At 64.1% G+C, this 12,067-nt stretch overlaps 1 protein-coding gene across 2 annotated transcripts; it reads left to right on the top strand.

The window, feature by feature from the left end:
- The first annotated feature begins 4,376 nt into the window (after nt 1–4,376).
- On the top strand, nt 4,377–11,201 carry LOC117649959 (receptor-type guanylate cyclase gcy-3). Of its 2 annotated transcripts, none has more exons than XM_034393173.1 (10): nt 4,377–4,614; nt 7,282–7,532; nt 8,928–9,053; nt 9,169–9,375; nt 9,457–9,618; nt 9,707–9,959; nt 10,040–10,253; nt 10,543–10,761; nt 10,835–10,926; nt 11,022–11,201. In XM_034393173.1, the coding sequence occupies exons 1-10, from the start codon at nt 4,507–4,509 to the stop codon at nt 11,184–11,186; spliced, it is 1,797 nt and encodes a 598-aa protein (XP_034249064.1). In that variant the 5' UTR covers nt 4,377–4,506; the 3' UTR covers nt 11,187–11,201. The 2 variants fall into 2 exon arrangements, with proteins under 2 accessions (XP_034249064.1, XP_034249065.1); XM_034393174.1 differs by lacking the exon at nt 4,377–4,614 and adding an exon at nt 7,073–7,177.
- The last annotated feature ends 866 nt before the right edge of the window (nt 11,202–12,067 follow it).

Genomic DNA, 12,067 nt, shown 5'->3' with positions numbered 1-12,067 from the left:
GCTGTCCTGGACGGCGGCGCTGATTGCACGTCATGGAGGCAAAGCGCGACCCGGGAGCGGCGCCTCGGCCGACGGCGTCCTCCGGCGGGGACCGGAAGCTTCCCGTTCGATCGGACCCGATCATGCGATCGCACGCAAAAAAATGCTGGTGCGTCAGAGCGGACTCTCCGTCGCAAATAGAACGTTATAACCCACTCGACTCAAACGTGTCTTAAACTAATAATATTCCTATCTGCGGTGACAGATAACACGTCGGCAGATAATCGCATTTGCGGTAGCGCGGAATAACGGTCGGAGCTTTATCCTCGCCAGCGAGCAAATTGCGCGCAAGCCCCGCCCGGTGTGCAGTGCCGTGCAGCAGCCGAACAGGGAGCACGAGCGCAGGCAGGCCTACCGGTGCCGCGGCAGACATTGTGGTGGTCCGTCGTTATAACGAGTTGCTGCTGAACCCGACTTGTCTGCCAAGGACGCGCTGCTGAGCTTCAAATTGAAACGGTCACATCAAAATTGTGATCCGGTGTTCTGTGCGTGGAGGGCACAATGTACACGGGGAACAGCCAGAGACGCGCGCAGTGATAATTTGGAAATGGTCCTGCAAGGCGGCCCGCCGCGCCGCGCCCCAACTGCCGGCGTCGGCGTCCTCCTTATGGTGGGCGCCCGGGGCGACGTGGCTCCACACCATAATCATAATGTAGCCCCGCCACAGCATAACAGGGAGCAGGGCGTGCTTGCTGGCTGGTGCTGGCTGGTGCTGGCTGGTGCTGGCGTGCAACCTGTTGAGGGGCTTCTCCTACTTCCTGCCTGCCTGCCCTGCCCTGCCCTGCCCCCATGGGGCTGCTTGTCTGGGGCGTCGGGGGCGAGAGGGCGCGGAATGATTTTAGAAAAGTCTACCTCGAGAGGGGCTTCGCTCGGTGCCTGCCCACGAAGGGGGTGGGATGCGAACAACCGACACAATAACTCATATCCGGACCAACAGCGCCTCGAGTCGAAACGCACCGTGCGGCAGGGTAGCGGCGTGGCGGCGTACCCCACAGGGTACTCGATGTGTTCCAGAGCGCGCGCTCCAATTGGCTCGCACGGATAGAGTGAGGAGAGGAGAGAGAGGGGGGAGGGGGAGGTGAGGAGTCCAGGGTGGCAGCAAGACTGCGTGGGGCGGCGGGGCGGGGCGGGGCGCGTCGGCGCGGGGCCGTGGGGGGCCCGCTGGGGGTTGATCCAGTCATACTTCGGACGTCGAGCGGAACAGCGGAGTAGAGGAAGCGCCGCACAAGCCGTTTAAACCGGCCGGGCCCCGCTGAGCCGGACACGCGGACTCGCGGACTCGAGAGCGTCCCGGGTGTGTCACGGCCGAGACGAGGACGCCGTCGTCCGTCCGTCCGTCCGCCCGTCTGCGAGGAGGAAGACTGCGTCGGTAATGCCGCGAGTGGCCGCGAGTGCCTACCTCACGGCATGGACGGTCATGAACAAGCACACCAACGTGAACCGAACCAAAAGATTTGGCGGCAAAATCTTCTTTGTTGTTCCGGTCGTTGCCGTTGTTGTCATAACTCCTGCTTGTTCATAACCGCCCGTGGCCGCGTGCGAGGGTAGATGTGGTGCGTGTTTGTGCGTGTGCATGTGTCCGGGTGTGTGCAGCGTCGCCGATCTAGTTTCAGGGCGTTGAGCCTCCGCGCTGCTCCGCGCTCCGCGCTCCGCACCCCCGGGACTGTGCGGACTGCGGGGGCTCTCGGCGCACTCAGGCGGACGACCCCATCGAGTGCACCTCGGCGAGCGGATCGGCGCAGTGCGGGTCGTCTGGAGCGCCCGGACTCCCCCAGCAGGTGAGCAGACCAACATCGCTGTCGGGCCTCACGCTGCGACGCATTCAAAACACGGCGTTGCTCTCCGCCAATGGGAGTGCGACTGTCGGCTAGTGCAATCGGCGCGCGCAGACATTGATTACCAGCGTGCACGCCACAGCGGATCCAATTACTGCAGTGCCGGGCCCTGGAGTTCTGGAGTCCCTGTGCCCGCGCCGCGCCAGGCCCTTGACAGCATTAAGCACTGCTCAATTTAGGGGCTTCCAGCCAATTAAGTGCCTCGCCGCGCTGCCGTGCCCGCCGTGCCCGCCGTGCCCCATGCCGCTCGACTGATCTCTGCACTGCCCCTCGAAATAAGCGCATCCGGCTCGCTCGCTGCTCGTTCGCGGGTTCACTTGGCTGTGTAACGCGCCGCGGGGGCGTGGGAGTGGTGGAGGAGGAGGAGGAGGGGAGGGGAGGGGTGTCTGCTGTGTGGACCCACCCCGGGGAGGATGGGGCAGGGCAGGTGGGCTGGGGTGTGGAGGAGGCGGGCGATGCAAACGGTCTTAGAGGTATTCAGGTCTAAGCATGGGCAGGACTGCTCTAGCGCAGTCAGCTCCGAGGCCCCTCTTCCAGCCCCGGCAGGGCGTCCCCGCCCCGCCTCGGCCTCTCCCCGTCGCGTCGTCTGCAAACTTTGCCATCGCTCCATCCTCCATCCTCCATCCGGCAAAATGATGACTCCACGTTCCCCCCTTCCGCGAGGCACGAGGCGAGGGATGAGTTGTGAGTACGGCCAGTGCGGCAGGGGCGGCAGGGACGGGGCGGGGATGGCCCTATCCGAGTCGACCGCCGAGGACGCCGCCGAGGACGCCGCCGAACACACCGCGCGAAACACTGCGTCGCAGGTTTGCGCCACCATTCAAGCGATTCGAGAGCTTTGGCAGTGGAGCCCTACTTCACTTCGCCCCTTCAAAACGGGCCTTTTGATGTTCCTGGATGGACTGGCAGAAGCCTAGCCTCGCATCGGACGAGGCGGTTGGCTGCCACCGTCAAGTCCGCGTGTCCACGCCGCCCCGAAGCCCGCAGCCACCCGACTCCACACGGTGGGTCGCGATGGGTCCAGTTTCCAAGTTGGAAGTGTAAAGCCACGCCCCCTCCCCTGCCCCCCGTCCCCCCTCCCCCAGGCACACACCTTCTCCTTGGCCAAACTCATCAAGCTCCGCCCCGCTCCACCCCGCACACCCTCATTGTATTCTTTGATCTGCCCCCCTCCCCCCTTCCCCGTCCCTGGTGTCGCTATTACTGCGCCAATAAATTCCAATACCGTGGACACGTTGAAGCCGCGTCCTGATCGCCTGGGACAGGGCCTTGGGGAGCGGGCGGGGGACCAGAGGAGGGGGGGGAGCCTTCTTGGCGGTGCGGTGGATTAGCCCGGCAGCGACGCGAGGGCCGCAAGGGGCAAGGCGGGGCAAGGCGGGGCAAGGGGCCCTGGCCGACGAGGCGAGCCGACGCCGTGCCGCCAAACAATAAACAACTGGTACAATTCGAACGCGCCGTCAAACTCCGTGCTTTACCTGAGACCTGCGGCGCCACTGTGTTCAGGAGTTATGGATTCCCTTGGGGTTTCCCCCGAAAGACACCGAAGTTTCGGAAGAAATGGGCGAGTACTGCCAGCGGTTCTTTATTCGCACCGCCTCTCGCACGCGTGGCTTCCGCCATGCTTCCGCCATGCTTCCGCCATGCTTCCGCGGTCCAAGTCCAGCAAGCTGCGCGTGGGTGGCGGCGCGCGGCGCGTTGCCTGGGGCAGGCAGGGCAGGCAGGGCAGGCAAGGGGCACACCGCGCCCTCCCCCTCGCCGCCCCGAGCCGGACCGAACCGGAAAGGGAACGTGACAATGGGAAGACCGCACGGCGGACGGCGTGCGACGCCAGGGCGGCGGGGCGGCGGCGCGGCCGGGACGACGGCCTCCCGGAGCAGGCCATCAGCCGCGCCACGCTGGCCGCGCGGCCAAGCCCGCCGAGCCAGCCAACCAGCCGAGAGGAGAGGGCTTCATCAGAATCGGATATGAGGCGGGGGCGGGGGCGGGGGACGAGCCGAGGCTGGGCGGGGCAGGGCGGGGAAACCATCCGACAACACAACCTGACAAGGCGTGCCATACGCGGCGGGCCTGCTTTTGGAGACGGCGTCGGCGGCACTGTCGCAAAAAACTCCGTCTACGACCACACCACAGGAACGTGCCATGACGCGAATGGCGTGATGGTGAGGGCCCCGAAGGACCGCCACCGGCGACGCGAAAAATAAGACCTTATGGTTCCGAAGAGCTCGTGGCATTTAAATAATAGCGCATGTTTCAGTGTTTCTGTTTTGTTTTCAGCCGGGCCATGACGCTGTGCGGCAGCAACGGTACCGCCCCCAAGCCCGCCCCCGCCCCCCTGGCCGCCATCGCCATCCCCGTCAGCGTGGCCGCCGCCTCCTCGTCCGCACCCGCCGCGCCGCCCCTGCCTTCGCCGTGCATCCCCACGACGCCGGGCATCGCCGGCACGCCGTGCCGTCCTGGGGGCACGGGGGCGGCGGCGGCGGCGGCGGCGGCGGACAGCGGCTCGCTGCGATCGCTCAGCTCGGAGGACGTGGCCTCCGCCGTGGAGGCCGAGGCGGGGCGCCGCAAGTGCGGCTGCACCTGCTGGACGTCCAACCCGGTGCACGAGAAGGACCGGCAGCTGCAGCTGCTGCACATGCTGGCGCTACCCTTCATCCCCATCCTGGCGCTCATCGTGCAGACCGCCGTCGCGCTCAACGGCATCCTCATCGACCGCCAGGAGGTCGCCGACGTTGAGTGGCAGGTAGGGCACTCTTCCAGCACCCGCCAGTTGACTGATTCCGAACAGTGTCTCGCTCTCTCTATCGCACCCCTCCGGGACGGCCCACGAGAGCGAGACGACGGCACTGTCCGGAATCAGCCAGCAGACACATACGGCACACTGGCACACACACACGCGAGGGATTTGAGCTGCCGGTCCCTTTTTCCGCGTCATATTGCCGCCCCTAACAAGGGCCGGGGCCGGCTGGGGACGACTGGGGCCGTCTGGGGCCGGCTGGGGCCGACTGGGGACGACGCGTCGCTGCGTGCCGAAAAGGCCCTCAGACCTCGTGGCCCCTGCTATCTCCCACGCCGACAACAACGACAACAACGACAACAACAACCGAAAGGCATATCTCGGAGGCGAACAGGAAACTCTGTTGGCCGCGGTCCGCTGTTATTCTTCGCTCGCCACCGAGTTGCCGACGTCGACGTCACTCGCAGTGTATCGGTTTTAATTGTTTTCGCGGCTGGAAAGGCGAAGCGCGAAGCACGGCGGGGCAGGGACGTCGTCGGGGTGGCAGGACTTTGTCGGCGCGTTCCCGGATCACCACCACCACCCCGGACGAGGGGAGGGGGTCCTTCATTTTCCCCGAGCCACGGCCAGGCCACGGCCACGCCACGGCCACGCCACGGCCACGGCGCCGCACGGTCGCACAGCAATTGGCGCCGAGTGTCGATTTTCATCTTCGCTTCCAATAAGCGGCCATTCGAAGCAACGAGCGCCTAACGCCCGCCTGGCTGCTTGGCTCCTGTTGACGGGCTGACGGCTTGACGGCTTGACGGCGTCGAGTTCATTGCGGCAGTCGTTATGGTGTAACGTGGCCTGCGCGTCCCTACACGCTACGCGGCTACACGTCGACGCACACACTGGGAAGGGGAGCAGGGTGCACGTGTCGCCTGTCGGCCTGCGACGCCCTGCGCTGCATACACCACCCGTACGAATCACGCATTTACCTTTCGCGAGGCCTCTGTTCATCTCTCGCCGTCACCTTCCTTCGCGGTGGTTTCCCCCGATGTTCATCGTTTGTCCGACCTTCTTTTGAGTCGAACCCTAGCCCCTGCGCGTGATCATGATTTGCCGCAGTGTGGAGCCAGGAGTGAGATCGGCGACTCCGTCTCTAGAATCGGCGACGGCTGAGCGCGCAGAGGCGTTGGCCCGCACCTCCAAGGGCTAGGGTTCGACTCCCAGCAATTCTTTACATTTTAGGAGTGGCTTTCCTGATGCGGTTTGGACCCGTTGCGCCACTCGGATCACCTGGTGAGCCGCGCTGGCCGAAGGTGTTGAGATGTCTGAATCCGACACTCGGATCGAGCGATCGAATACCAGCTTCCCGCTATTTTTGTCTGACTATACGGTTCGGACCAGCAGCTTCAAAGGCTCCCCTTCGCTCACCAACACCTATGGGCCGTGGTGGCCGAGAGCGCAGAGGCGTCGGTTCCCGAATGCGGGGACCGGGGTTCGACACCCAATGCAGTGTCGAATATTTTGACCAAGCTTGTATCGCAAGAAGGCGGTTCAAGTATACAAAATCGGCCGGCGTTCAGTGTGCCTCTCATAGCCCAGTGGTTCCGCTGCTGGGCAGGGTGACGCAGACTCCTGAGTACCAGTAGCATGGCCCCTGAGTGGGAAGGGGGCCGGGAACGAAACCCGACTACTGGGAAAGGTGGCAGCCTGGCCTACTATGAGAGGACTCCTCCACATCACAGTTGACGTGACCAATGACGGGGCCACTGCGGTTTAACTCTGAGGTTGCTCCTGTGATGAGATGGGGGAACCACTGGTCCACCAAGCCAGCGGGGAAGAGGGCCGGTTCGCCGGGGTGCCCTCTTTCGCTGAAATTTTCTTTATAGTGTTAATTTAACTTCTGTTACTCTGAATACATTTTATGTCAAAATGTCTTTGGATTGTCCTGCATCCAGTCTTGATTGACATAGAGAGTGAGCCCCGGGTGTTAAGCGGCGCGGCCCGGCAGGCAACCAGCCCGGCAACCAGCCCCGGATCAACCGGGTGTCCCCTGTCCTCCGTCCGCGCATGCACGTCTGTCCTTGTCTCTCCCGGGAACCAATCAACCAATCATCGGCCGCCATCAACCCAACAAACTCATCAACCTCTTATCGCCCTGCTGCACTCGGTGCGGAGGGAAGGGGGAGGGGGAGGGGACGTCGCGGCGACGGCAGGGGTGGGGCAGGGCGGCGTGTCACGCGCGTGACAGGGACGTGACGGGCGGGACGGGGCGGGGCGGGGTGGGGCGGGGCGGGGCGTGCAAATGGTGTGCCTCATCCAGCCCCGCCAAGCCATGGCCCACGGCCCGCCAGTTTGGCGACCGATGAATCAATAAAACGCCAATCAAACGCGAAGGGCGCCCCGCCCCGCCCCGCCCTGGCCGCGCAGTGCGACGGAGTGTCCCGCGCTGCACTTCCTGCCTCCTCTTCTCTCCGTCCGTTGCTTCCCTGGTTCCTTGCCTTCTTCCTTCCCGCGTCTCCGTTTTCGCCAGTGCGCTGTGCGCTGGCTTGCTCTCTCTGTAGCGCCTGCGGACGGGCGGGTAGGCAACCCTCCACGCTGCCCTGCCCCGCACCGCCGAGCGTTGCCTACCCGCCGGGCGCTTTCCCCCCGTTCCGTCGATTCCCACCGGTTCCCCTGCCGCAGGTGACCATCGCCACGGACCTGGGCAAGGTGGTGACCGCCATGCAGCTGGAGCGCTCCGACGTGGCGTTCTACATCTTCGCCAACGGCAGCACCACGCGGCTCAACCTGACCAGGCGCTTCGCGGAGACGGACAAGGCGCTGGCCAACATGAGCTCCTGGCCCGAGATGGAGCTGCCGCCGTCCGACGAGCAGGACGACGACCTGGTGGTGGGCAACAGGTCCATGTTCGAGAGCCGCCTCAACACCTTCAGGTGGGTGTCTCGGCTTCTCCCGGTGTGGGAGTGAGAGAAACGCAACGCCACTCGGCGTGGTGTTTAAACTCATCGGCGCGGCCGGCTCGTTTCAAGTTGAGAGTCCATTCGCGCGCGCGCGCTTGTCACTTCTCTTTCATTTTTAAGCGGTCATCCGCGGAGCGGTGCGGTGCCTGTACCGCACAGTGCCCCCCCCCCCCCCCAGACTTGGACTGTTGTTTGTGCGACGCGGTAATCCATTAGAGCGACATGCTGCCCATAATGCATTATTCGCACGCCACAGTGGCACTTCAGCGCTCATCCGCCGGCGACGGCGATGGGCGGGGCAGTCGGGGGCTGTGCGAACTCCGGCGGGCTGCAGGCCGCGAGCAGGAAAAAGACACCCATTTTTCGCCGCGTCCCTCGCACTCGTACCGCGCACCGCTACAGCGGCGCGAGAGAGGGAGACGGAGCGACACTGTTCGGCATCGAACTGCAGGGAGCACTCCGTTTCGGACGGTGGCACACACAGTGTTCGAACCCCGCTCAGGGACGGCCCCTCGAAATGACAGTCAGCCCAGCCAGCCGCCACCTCCCGTTCATCCGCCCGACCCCGACGAGGGCGGGGCGGGGCGGGGCAGAGTAAACACAAACACACACCCCCTGCCCCCCGGCCCGGCCCACCCCTCACTGCGCCCGCAATATGAACAAGGGCATGCGAATTCATTCACGACTACCCACGCCGGCGGCGCTGCAGGCCGATTCCGAGTGGGGGGATTTTCCCTCTCCCTCGCACTGGTGGTGGCGCCGCGTAGGGGTGCGATAGAGGAGGCGCGACGGGGCCTCCGCGCGGAGTCATCCTGCCGGCGGCAATCGCGAGGACGGCGCCAAACCGTTCCGGGAACACACCACCGCACACAGTGGGCGCTGCTGCCGCCGCCGCTGCTGGCGGTGACACTGCTTGGAGCGGCGGCCTGTGCGTCCCGGCTGGACGGCTGGACTGCCGCACTGCCGGACGTCGTGTCTCGCTTGCTGGCTTCTCCCGTATTTATTCTACGGATCAGTACACCGCGCCGCCCCTCCGTTCGACCATTTGTCACTCCACTTCCGGCCGGCCGCTGTTCCTCCCCATCCCCAGCCTCCGCGCCCCGCGTGTTACGTAGTACGTACTACCCGCGGCCCGCCGGTCGGTCTTCGCCGTCTTCGCCTTTCAGGCAGGGTCCCAGGGTCCTCTGCGGCCTTTGGGCGGCCCTTGGGTGGCCCTTGGGTGGCGGTTCTCGGGGTCTTAATGAGCTCCCCAGAGGCGGGGGGCAGCCAGCCAGCCAGTCAGCCCCCGGTTGGACGGAACGGCGGCGGAGCTTCGGTTTGCAATGGCCTCACTCGTGTTGGAAAAGGAACGCTCCCGTCATGTTCCAGAGAAACGATCAGCGCGAGAGAGAGCACCATGAGCGGGGCGCTACTGTGGTACAACCGCGTCAACACCATCCTGCTGGAGCACCTCACGAGGCAGATCAAGGAGACGGACAAGAGCGGCGTCTGGAGGTAAGAGAGAGACACACACATTGCGTCCACGGGGAGTCGCTCACTCATCGATGTGTTCATTTTTATTTTTTTGAAAAAGGACTTGACGACTGGTATTTGAACCCGCGACCCGCAGGTACTTGATCGCTTTCAAGAACCTGCTGCGCAGCATCGAGCACACGGGCATCTCAATGGTGCAGGGCATCAACTACTTCGGCGTGGGCAGCCTCAGCAACGAGTCCTACATCAGCTTCGTGCACCACGACGCCATCGGGCGCGACCTGCTCAACGCGTCCTTCACCTACGTGCCCTCCATCCGGCAGACCTACAGCCAGCTCGCCAGGCAAGCGCGCCACGGTCCGCTGAAGCCGGCCCAGGTTCAAACACCGGGTGTCGGTCATTTTTTGTTTTGTTGTGTGCGCAGCAACCTGTACGAGTACGGCAAGCTGCGCGAGCGGCGCCGCGAGGTGATGGGCAACCGGCAGCGCAAGTCCAGCCTGGACGACGCCGAGTACTACTTCCGCTCCATGGGCAGCTACCTGGACCAGCTGCGCACGCTGCTCAAGGACCTCCGCAGGAAGATCAAGTAGGCCGTGCCGCCGCGCCGCCGCGCCGCCGTGCCCCGTCCATGTGCACTCGGCCGACGTGCGCTCACCAACCTCCTTGTTGCTCAGGACCTACGTGGAGCGCAGCCTGCACGAGGCCAGCAACCAGGAGGCCGTGGGCATCGCCATCCTGGTGCTGGTGCTCATCGTGTCCCCCGTCATCATCGTGCTGGTGCGCAACGCCGTGGCCACCATCCAGATGTTCGCCGCGCACCTGGCGCTCAAGGCGCGCGAGCTGAAGCGCGAGAAGCGCAAGAGCGACATGTTGCTGTTCCAGATGCTGCCGCCCAGCGTGGCGCAGCAGCTCAAGCAGACCCAGCAGGTCGAGGCTCTTTCCTTTTTTCATTTCGGTGAAAGAAAAGTGTGCGCCTTAAAGCCGGCTCTGGCTGTCCCTCCCTCCAGGTCCCCGCCGAGTACTACGAGGCCGTGACCGTGTACTTCAGCGACATCGTGGGCTTCACGGAGATCGCCGCCATCAGCACGCCGCTGCAGGTCGTCACCTTCCTCAACTCCATCTACAGGCTGTTCGACGCGCGCATCGAGTGCTACGACGTGTACAAGGTGGAGACCATCGGCGACTCCTACATGGTGGCCTCGGGGCTGCCCGTCAAAAACGGTGGGTGGCGATGTTATTGGTCTGGGCGTCGAGGAGGCGGCGACGCACAGTGGGCCAGAAGACCGGTCGAGGCGTCCAAAACTCTGCATTTTGAACTCCATAGTCGCTAAACAGGACTCGAATCGAACGTGCGGCCCCACCAATGGATTCCTCGTTCCGAGAGCAATCCATTGGTGGGGTCACACGTTCAGTTCGACTCTGGAGCGTCCAGAATTTTGGCCGCCTCCACCGGTCTTCTGGCCCACTGTGCGGCGACGTGACGGCGACGTGACGGCCCGCTCGGTTGCAGGCGACAAGCACATCTCCGAGATCGCCACCATGGCGCTGGACCTGCTGGCCGGCTCCGTCAAGTGCCGCATCCCGCACCGGCCGCACGACAAGCTGCAGATCCGGTCCGGGGTGCACACCGGCCCCGTGGTGGCGGGCATCGTGGGCTCCAAGATGCCGCGCTACTGCCTCTTCGGGGACACCGTCAACACGGCCTCGCGCATGGAGAGCACGGGCGAGGGTGAGTGGGGGAGGGGTAGGGGGTGCTTTGCAGTGCAGTGGAGCTTGTCGTTGACGCACGCCTCGTCCCGCAGCCCTGCGCATCCACATCAGCGGGGAGATGAAGATGGCCCTGGACGCGGTGGGCGGCTTCCGCACCGAGCACAGAGGGCTCGTCGACGTCAAGGTAACGCCCAAAACCAGGCCCGAGTACTGTGAGGCAAAATTGGTCTGTTTTGGTATTGGAACCCGCGAGCCTGTTCTGACGAGTGGCGTGCGCAGGGCAAGGGGCTGATGGACACGTACTGGCTGACCTGCAAGGAGGGCGTGCCGCAGGCGGACCCGGACGCCGCCGAGACTCAGGCCACCCTGCTGGACGAGACCTACGACTCGCAGCCCGCCTTCCTGCGCCGCCTGCGCGGCATGCGGGGCGAGCGCTACATCTAGGCGGCCAGCGCGGCGGCGCGGCGCGCGTCGGTCCGAGGGCGCGGACCAAGGCGAAACAAGACTCGGCGCAGTTGGACGCGAGACAGCAGCCGGCATCGCGCCCGCGGCCTCGCCGTCTGAGTTTCCAAACCTAAATAATGACTGAATCCTCCTTCCCGGTGAGATGGTCCATTTGCAAGCGAGGCGGCGCCAGAGGCCCTCGCCGCACTCTTGTTGTCGGAAGCTCAACAAATCAGCAAGTCTGACAAGGTTGAATATTTATGTCTTTCTCTTTTCCATTGCACTGAAATACTAATCTCGTAGTTCTTTATAATGACAAACGATAAGCGTTATGTACTTAGAGGTAACATTCTTTTTCTCTCCCTCTCTCTGTCTCTCGCTAGTCTTACTCATTTTATATTATACTTGTATGACTTGTAATGCGATTCTTTTGTAAATACAGTATACTTAAACATCCTTGGAGTCGGTGAAACTCTTGCCGTCTATAAAGGCTTAACCTCCACAGAGGCAGTAGGCCCTCCGTACAGCTCCAAGTCACTCATTCATTCAGTCAATCCGCTCGCCGCGACTGCCATTTTCTCGTTCAATAGTTCCCCTTCCCCCAGCGGCCCAGCGGTCGGTGGCATCGCGGTAGGCGCGCAGCAAGCTGCAGCAAGCACGGCGCTTCGCTCTTCGCTTTCTCTGGCCGCTCTGGCCGCGCACTGCACTGCCACGGCACAGCTGATCGTCCCGTCCGTTGCTCCGCGTCGTCCCGTCCCGTCCGCGCGACCGGCCGGCCGGCCAGGCCCTGCCAGGCCGAAGGCGCGGACGGCGGGGCGCGGGGCGGCCGCGGCCACACTCCGCTGCGCGCTGCGCCTCTCGCCGGCCTTTCCCTTCCCCGA

Source organism: Thrips palmi, unplaced genomic scaffold (genome assembly GCF_012932325.1).
Source record: "Thrips palmi isolate BJ-2018 unplaced genomic scaffold, TpBJ-2018v1 HiC_scaffold_4, whole genome shotgun sequence".
Classification (NCBI taxonomy): Eukaryota; Metazoa; Arthropoda; class Insecta; order Thysanoptera; family Thripidae; genus Thrips; species Thrips palmi.
The sequence above is the reverse complement of the archived record's forward strand: the minus strand, read 5'-3'. Positions and strand labels throughout refer to the sequence as shown.

Excerpts from the sequence above, each read along its gene's own strand:
- LOC117649959 (XM_034393173.1), top strand. The coding sequence starts at position 4,507 with ATGCTGGCGCTACCCTTCATCCCCATCCTGGCGCTCATCGTGCAGACC. Across the intron at positions 9,054-9,168 it reads GACAAGAGCGGCGTCTGGAG|GTACTTGATCGCTTTCAAGA; the intron begins GTAAGAGAGAGA and ends CGCGACCCGCAG. Across the intron at positions 9,960-10,039 it reads AGCTCAAGCAGACCCAGCAG|GTCCCCGCCGAGTACTACGA; the intron begins GTCGAGGCTCTT and ends CCCTCCCTCCAG.